Source organism: Maniola jurtina, chromosome 12 (assembly GCF_905333055.1).
Source record: "Maniola jurtina chromosome 12, ilManJurt1.1, whole genome shotgun sequence".
NCBI classification, from domain to species: Eukaryota; Metazoa; Arthropoda; class Insecta; order Lepidoptera; family Nymphalidae; genus Maniola; species Maniola jurtina.
This window is the reverse complement of record NC_060040.1, coordinates 12,239,514-12,248,718: the sequence shown is the minus strand read 5'-3', so window position 1 is coordinate 12,248,718 and position 9,205 is coordinate 12,239,514. Positions and strand designations below refer to the sequence as shown.

At 36.4% G+C, this 9,205-nt stretch overlaps 1 protein-coding gene across 2 annotated transcripts in view; it reads right to left on the bottom strand.

Moving 5' to 3' along the window:
* Window positions 1-1,405: 1,405 nt before the first annotated feature.
* LOC123870299 (serine proteinase stubble) overlaps window positions 1,406-9,205 on the bottom strand; it is a 148,274-nt gene continuing 140,474 nt past the window's right edge. For both annotated transcript variants that reach the window (XM_045913538.1, XM_045913539.1), the window contains exons 5-10: window positions 8,682-9,095; window positions 8,008-8,265; window positions 6,840-7,032; window positions 5,150-5,447; window positions 4,110-4,259; window positions 1,406-2,187 (exon numbers count right to left, since the gene is read on the bottom strand). In XM_045913538.1, coding sequence (XP_045769494.1) covers window positions 2,050-2,187; window positions 4,110-4,259; window positions 5,150-5,447; window positions 6,840-7,032; window positions 8,008-8,265; window positions 8,682-9,095 — 1,451 coding nt within the window. In that variant the 3' untranslated portion in view covers window positions 1,406-2,049. The remainder of the gene's footprint in view (window positions 2,188-4,109; window positions 4,260-5,149; window positions 5,448-6,839; window positions 7,033-8,007; window positions 8,266-8,681; window positions 9,096-9,205) is intronic.

Sequence of the window (9,205 nt, the reverse complement as noted above, 5' to 3'; positions counted from 1 at the left end):
AAATTACATAAAACATGTTTATTACTTTGTCTTCTGTAAATAATATATCGAACTATCTACGCTTGCATTGTCATGAAATTTCTTGAAGAGAAACTTGTTCGTCATTTGAACAAATCTTTAAATCTGTCAAATAATTTACCTAACTTTCTGCAGTGCAAACGCTAATAACAAAACAAGTTACGAGATTCATCACATACGATACCCTCGCAAACATTCACATGTTTACGGTTTTTGGTGAGCTCACGGTAAGAATAACATTAGGTACCATAAAGATCAACTGAATTGACTAGAATTAAATTAACCAAGAGAATTTTACAATAAGACCAAATTTCACCATACTCTGCTTGTTAATCCATTTGACATCCTGTCAACTGGTTTAACAGACTGTTAATGAAAATGAATGTTCCACCACGCACTAATAAGGCATTGTTTTTATTTTTATTTTTAATAGTGATATATTTTATAAGAACTTATTGCCAACATATTATTAAAAATTGTTCATTAGGCTAACTAACCTTTATAAACATGTAACATAGGCATTAATAAGGCAATGCCTTCCTTAACAAGGCATCACATTTAATCACAGGTATAGAAGTCCGTTGACTTTGGAACAGAGCATTTATTATGTCAATTGACAAATGTCAAGCTGAAGAAGAAGAGACATTAGCTAATCCCTTGTTTAGGACTGTTTGGTGAAATTGGGCCCAAATCTTGCAAACATCAACGAAGCACGGATCGCTATGCGATAGTTACACAACTCTGAAGGCATATTCTGAGTAGTATTTGAAACAGTGATCTGCAATAACCATAATTACTATATACATCACCGTTATACAAACGTGACACAGAACTAGCACTAGTCCTGCACAGCCTTGGGGTGGACTGCTCCAATAATAAAACGCCTCAGAAAATGTTGAATTCAATCAACATTTTTGAAGGTATACAAAATCGTCAGTTCGTTATCGACAAGGTTGGTCACAAAAGACAAATGCCCATTTTTGGTCAAAGTTCGCGGCCATCAATGTTATAAAAAATATTTAAGTATTTATCAATTAAAATATTGTTGTTTTTAATAAAATATTACAAAAATAATTATTGTTACCTATTTGTGCGAAACCCCCGGAATCAAAAGCCAGAATAAAAGTAACACTCAATCAATACTGTTTATTTTCAAACCATTTCTTTGTTTTACTGCCTACATCTATAATTTTTTAACCCCCGACCCAAAAAGAGGGGTGTTATAAGATTGACGTGTGTATCTGTGTATCTGTCTGTGGCATCGTAGCTCCTAAATCCTAAACTAATGAACCGATTTTAATTTAGTTTTTTTTTGTTTGAAAGGTGGCTTGATCTTCTTAGCTATAATCCACGAAAATCGGTTCAGCCGTTTGAAAGTTATCAGCTCTTTTCTAGTTACTGTAACCTTCACTTGTCGGGGGTGTTATAAATTTTTAATTTACACTTATTATTGCTACATGAAATACAAAAGTTGGTCTGAGTCCTATGTACAAAAATATAGCGCTTGTTTCTTTATTCAGTGACTTCAATCCTAATGCTTACAATTCCTTTCACTGATGGCCATACCTTGGCCAAAACTCCTTTGTCGACTGGGCATTTCCCTTTCAAAATACAAATCATCCAGTTTTTAGTTAATACAATAGGGTATTTGACACTATGTATCAGAATATGAACAACAGTAATATTTTTTTTAAAGTAATTTTTATATGAGTGTTAGTATTTGATTTCATTGCTAATATCTAAGTTAGAATTTAATTGCTAATTTAAGGAAATTCACGGGGATTGTTAATAAAATTATTAATCATATTTGTATGACTTCTTTAAAACAAGAGCCAAATTCCCTATCATATTACAATCACTTACAATATTCGAGTTTGCTATCGTTACGTGTTTAAAATTAATCGTATGATTAAAATCACTTTGCCTTGTATTTTCCGCTCTTGTTTTTTCACCACATATTTGTTAGTAGTTCTCACTTTCACTTTACAAGTCTATTGATCAATATTGATAAACACCAACGGAATGGTTGTTTTAAGAGTTCACAGTTTGCAAAATCCACGGTACAAACTTAGATATTCTCGTACAAACTCCGGGCAAGTTCGCCTCGCCACAGCCGATGCCCCAACTTATTATACCTGCCAGGAAATATCTTTGATCTTTGCCTTTGACCTGAAATATAGAAAAAAATATATAACTCCACTTTGTGTTAGTGAAAGGGCAATCAAAAAAATAAGAAAATTTTTCCTATAAAATAGCTTAATAACTAAGGAATGGTTTGATTTATTTTTATAAAACTTGGAAGTAGTATAGTTCCGTAGCTATAACGATGTTAACTATCGTTTTTTAACGGTTGTACATAAATAAACTCCATTCACTTCTATCTAATTATCTAATTCATATCAATTGTGTGAAGGTTTAGTTTTCTTATTAGGTATATTTGTCAAATCTTCACAATTTTGTTGGATTCGTTTAGTGTACAGTTGCCTTATTCATCACCTTTTCTACACCTACAAGTATGGAAATAGACTTTGGAAACTAGGCATCTATGCGATGAATTTTTGATCTATAGGTAAAAGAAGAAAGGTATTCGTCGATTTCTGACCTAATTATTCTGGAGCAAATAAATCAGAATCATGTTCCTCAGGTATATTATGCACTAGAGGATGCCCGCGACTTCATCTGCGTGGATTTAGGTTTTAAAAGATCCCGTGGGAAGTGTTTGATTTTCCGGGATAAAATGCCTATATCAATTACAGGGCTTGCGTTACCTTGGTACCCATACAAATCGGTTAAGCGGATAGGTTTTTAGGAATCCCGTGGGAACTCTTTGATTTTCCGGGATAAAAAGTAGCCATGTCCGTCCCCGGAATATAAGCTAACGTCAGAATCGGTTAAACTGTTGGGCCGTGAAAAGGTAGCAGACAGACAGACAGACACGCTTTCGCATTTATAATATTAGTACGGATATACCAATGTATAATATAAAGGATAAGAGTACAATGCTACTGACAAGATATGAGAAATAGACCAAGACCACTAAAGATCGCTGAAATTACAACTATTATACAATAACTACCCTCATAATCACAGTTCCTACAAAGTAATTACTGTAGTTATACACAGTCCAACAATCTTGCCGTCTAATACAGGAATAGGACACGCTTTACGGCCCTGTCTCAAGCAAACATTAGCACAAATTGCTAGTCGGGAATAATGTGTTGCTTGACAATGTAATGCTGGAGCCGTCTCCAGAGAGATATTAAGCCAGATCTGTGAACCGAGACTACATCCAACTTTAAATGCGGTTACAGTCTTAGCCATTAAAGTTATCTGTCTTGCCTTCCCTTTTAGTTTATTCGCGAAATGTTTGCGAATGCAATTGTATTTTGCGACCAATTTATGGACAAAGGAGTAAAGTGGTGCTGTGTCTTTTTGAAATTGTATTATCTTCTGGGGCGATACTTTTCTTAACTTGATTTTGTAAGTGCCTAGTATTTTTGTAACTCCGATTCTTTATCGCATAAAATCTTGAAATATCTTATTCACCATAGTTACAACTTGGATGGTTTCCAAGGGTGTAAAGTGTTAAAAGAGAGATTTTAGGAGCAGAGTTTTCTAGGGTTTTAGGAGATGTCCACTTTGTTGACGTCTTAATGTACCTACGTCGGGCATACAGACAATTATTTAGTATTTTTGATTACTACATAAACTCAGCTTAGGAGAGCCCGGAGCTTACTAAGTCTTTACTTACTTAGTCGTTTAAAATAAATATCAAAGAAAATAACGCTTAGTTTAATTTTTGGAAACTGATCTCTAAAAAAGACTGTTGTGTAACCAAGGTTTTTGGTAAATTTTTAGCTTGTTCCATAGTAGTATTATTTTTTACAAATATTAGTTTTTGAAAAAGCCTTCGCTTTCGGGCGATAACTCAAAATTTATTTTTTGCCGTTAAGGGGTGTTTAGTTTGAGGACGCTAGATTAGAAGTTCGGACTAACGAAGCCATGTAGACCAACATCATTTTCAGCGTTATCTAACTCTAAATAATTATAATAAATCTCTTACAATAATTTATACGAAATATAGTTAATACCTGCAATGGGCCTCCCGAGTCTCCCTGGCAAGAATCATGTCCTCCTCGTTCGTGACCCGCACAGAGGAATATTTCAGGTATGAACTCGTGCCTGCCCGCTCGAAGAAACATCGATTTACATCGCTCGTTTGAAACTATTGGCACTTGGACCTGGAAATTGATTTTAGACAATTTTAGTATTGCTATTATTTTTGTAGCTGTCCCAGCAACTCGTTCCTGTGCCGAAAATCCTTTCTCCTTGGGATCTGTTTCATATTGAAAAGTTACATGCAAAATCTCAAGTTTGTGGACCCGGCGATTTAAGCTGGACGTTGATATGTCAGTCAGTTATATTCTAGCATCAACAAACGTCTGCTTCAAGATACATGGTACAAGGGTACAAGTAACACAGATTTATTGGAACATTCTAAAGCACTGTTTATTTTAATAAAAAACTATTCTATATTACTATCTTACATTACAGTGTCAGACATACGATCAGATATGATTCAGAAAGCTTTCATGTATCTAGCTGCTATAGTCAAGCATACTTCAAAAAATGGTTTTCAAAAATTACACCATACCGCGTGTAAGACAGACGGTTAACACTCCACCTTTCAACAATCTTCCCCATCCAGTCGAATTTCACCGACAAATAAAAAAATCATCTGCTGGCAAGCATAGATATCTATCTATTGGTTTTAAAAAGTGCAAATTATACTGTCTATTCCAATTTCACCAAGACCATATCATATTCCTAAGTGTAGATGTTGAATTTATCATTCACTAAAGGATGCCCGCGACTTCATCCGCGTAGATTTAGGTTTTTAAAGATCCCGTGGGAACTCTTTGATTTTTCGGGATAAAAAGTAGAAACTATGTCCGTCCCCGGGATATAAGCTAACCCCGTACCAAATTTCGTCAGAACCGGTTAAGCTGTTGGCCGTGAAAAGGTAGCAGACAGACAGACAGACAGACAGAGAGACAGACAGACAGACACACTTCGCATTTATAATATTATTATAATATTAGTATCGATAAGAAAATAACAAATATAATACCTCTTGTAAAACAGATGGAAGCACTCCACCTTCCGACAATCTTCCCCAACCAGTCACAGTGGCATTTTCACCGACCAACAAATCATCAGTCGCTGGCAAACATATCGGCGCTATATGCGGCGCGAATTGTACGGTCGAGTCCAGTTTCACCAACGCCAGATCATATTCATACGTGTAGAAGTTGTATTTAGGATGGACAGCCTTTCTGGCGACTCCTCGTTCGACGTAGGGGTATTGTTCTGATACTGATGAAAAGTCGTATTCGCCCACGCGTATCCTTATTTGCGAGGTCAGGAGACTGAAATTATAATGATAAAATTGAATAAATAAAAATAAATAAATGATAAAATAAAATTATTAATTAAAAAAAACCGGCCAAGTGCGAGTCAGTCTCGCGCACTGAGGGTTTCGTACTTGGATATTTTTTCCAACATTTTGCACGATAAATCAAAAACTATTATGCATAAAAATAAATAAAAATCTGTTTTAGAAGGTACAGGTAAAGCCCTTTCATATGATACCCCACTTGGTATAGTTATCTTATTTTGAAAATTTATGACAGACAGACAGACAATAACGTGATCCTATAAGGGTTCCGTTTTTCTTTTTGAGGTACGGAATCCTAAAAAAATGACTTCGATGACACTACTTTTAAAAAAGTCTTGTGCCCATAATATACCTATCCACTATCTACATCAGATCTTGGTTTAAGTCTGTTAAAAATAATTTTGTAAGCAAAATACCTACATATCTTTTATATAAGTAGGTACCTAAGACTATAAATAGCTTAATCTTTTGTTAAACTATTTATTTTCCAAGTTAACATCTACTAATTATACAGCTTATCCGCGCTAGCATGGAATTTCAACAAGAATGTTAGCTGCAACGTTTCAGTGCTGCATCGCTAAGCTAACATTCTCTAATTATATTAAAGTCAGAAATAAAAGTATGTTCCAAGATGGTTCCAAGATGATTCAAGGCATTTAGTTTTCTTTGCATGATTGGAATAAAAGAACACCAAGAAGTACCTATCCCTCTCATATACAAATTTAAATAGGTTTTTTTTTTCTTTAAATCTGGCTTTATTCTGATCAGCCAATGTCAAGTTTGTGATATTTTCAAGTTATTGAATTTATACAAGTATGGACTCCGTCTGCGCCGGCGCCCGCCGCCATACGCGCGGCGCCCCTTTAGAGCGCTTCCCAGTCAGTTCCACCACCAAAAAACACCAACTAACACAAAAACCAGCCACTCTTACCAAAAAAAAAACACTCCAAACAAGCACAGCACGCACGCCAGCAAACGGTAATAATTAGGGTGAACGCACACTTATCCGAGTCGAACGCGTCGAACGAGTCGAACGAAACGAAGAGTGTGCGTTCACCTTTGTATACTTATAAACTACTGATCAGTGCTTAAAGTCTTTACAGCATTTGCCTTAGCCTTCCACGATACATTGTCTCTGTACCCTATTTAGTCAAAATCTGTATCTGTTAAACGGATGAACGTAAAAAGGTACACAGACAAACGAACAGGCACACTTTAGCATTTATGATATCAAGAATGGATGTACGAATTTGTTACGGAATTATCAGTCACCGCAAGATGATTGCAAGCATGGCTAGTATTCTATAAAAAAAAATCTGTCGTCTAATGTCCACGCAAATAGCAAAACTAAAATGATACTAACTCATCAACACAATGTCCAGCAGTAGCGATCCAGCCTTCATTGATGATAGCACCTCCACACCGATGCGTTGAAGAGAAACCGAAGAACGAGTTACGACGGACTGAGACCTGCCAAGGCCATCGCCCGAAGCTGGAGTCTTTGCCACCCATGATACGGGTTTCTGGACGTGGCCACATAGTTGTTACTCCGCATTCTGGAAAATTTAAGTTAAGGTTTTATTGAACAGGTTCGAAGAGTTCCAGGTAGGTATCTGAAGTGCATTGAATAGAATAGAATTCGGGGCTGTTATAAGTTTGACGTGTGTATCTGTGTATCTGCGTATCTGTGTATCTGGCTGTGGCATGGCGTGTTTGAAAGGTGGCTTGATCGAGAGTGTTCTTAGCTATAATCCAAGAAAATCGGTTCAGCCGTTTGAAAATTATTAGCATTTTCTAGTTACCGTAACTTTCACTTGTCAGGGGTGTTATAAATTTATAATTTACACTTGTTAGAATAGAATATAGTTTCATTCAAGTAAAATTTTACCAGTGCTTTTGAATCGTCAAAATAATTTACCACTGATTCGGAATGCCGTTCCTACCGAGAAGAACCAGCAAGAAAATCGACGGTTGCTCTTTTAAGTGTTCAATTTACAATAATATGCCATACTATACAAGCAATTGCAACCCCGCGCAATTTGCTGGAGCGACACAAATCCATGCTTGTTTAACATTTACATAACCTTCGATTCTATAATATGCTTTTTTCAGGAGCATACTTTTGATACTGAATATATTGGTAGCCTAACATTAGCAGAATAGGGGTAAGATCTGATCATATAAATTATGACCACAAAAATTCTGTTAGATTGTTTGCATTACAGAAAATGTTTGTAGCCTGTCCTACAGAGCTAAAGTGGACGCCATTCCTCGCAAAGACTCTTGGCGATTCTGCCGAAATTATTGTCGCATCAAATTTTTTGAAGTTACCTAGTACATTTATAGACTAAAATCTTGGACTCCATCACTATCCCAAGTCGCCTATATAATTTAATAAATTCAGATTAAATCATTTGACGACGAACAAATATTTACTTTGTGTTTTCCGATGATTTTTCCAAGAGTTTTCTTGCTACTATTAAAAAAATTTTGGACTGTCATAAGTCCTTTAAAGAATGAAAGAAAATTACCAGCACTATTCGTAGCAGCCGTAGTATGGATCGGCGCGGGAGTGGAATCATCAGTTTTATTGATCATGGTCACAGCTGGGTCCTTTGGCCTCATGTAGTTCTTGTGAGGCTTACTCGTCGTGGTGGTGAACTTCTTCGTCGGCTTCGGTTTCCCCGCCGGCTTCTCCCAGTTTGGTCTTGGTTTTGTTATAAAGGAAGGCTCGGTTGTCACCTGCCAGTGGATTGTGTTTAAGTTGCTTGGCCGTGACATCATGTGTGCTGAAAATGTATAAAGTTGGACTATTAATAGGTATCTACATATTGTATCTGTCTACCAGTTGTGTACTTCATCACGACTGAACCGAATATGACGAAATTTTTCACAAGGATTATAGAATTAGGTAGTTTGAACGGAAAAATATTTCAAAATTTAATTTCAGAAAGTGTCGGACAAAATATGGTAACTACTATAATATTATTACAGATGTTGTAGTTGATTGTAGCTTCATTGTTCCTGATTTAATCATGTTAGGAATAAGGATACATTGGTGTATCACAAAAATGTGGTTTCAACTTCCAGCCTTGTAATTTTTTTATGAAAGCGTCATCTATTTCTAGTAACTGAAGATACGTGGTTCTAAAACTTTTATTAAAGTGTCATCTATTTAGAGTAGCTGAATATGCGTGGTTCTCACCTGAAGGAATATTGTTCTCCGCGTGTTGGTCGGACACGGCCATGGGTCGCGCCCCCTGCATTAAGCTAAGACTAGACGATATTTTGTTGTGTGGACTAGTTTCCATTTCACTGCTCGGCCTATGTACATTTTGGTACTTATTTACACTGTTATATGTTATTTTATTAACTATATTATCACTATTTTGTTCGCTATTTGCTTCTAGGTTGCCTACTGAGGGTAGGTTTATTTCAGGCGGGCGATAGCTGTATGTGGGCGCGCCATCTATTGGCTTGGTCATGAACGACGGTCGTATGGTTTGGACGGTAGGTCTCGCGGTTGTTGTCGACGGCTCGGTTGGTGCTTGGGTTGTGCTGGGAGTCGTGCTTGGTGGCGTGTAGGGCCGCTCTGTGATGGTAACAGGGACCGGTGTCTCTGAAAAATGAGAAGGATGCTGTTTTAAATGTTACTTTTATTATTTTTTTACAGACTTTCAAGAATACCAGTTAATGAAGATTTTATGCGATTATTGAAATGAATGTAAA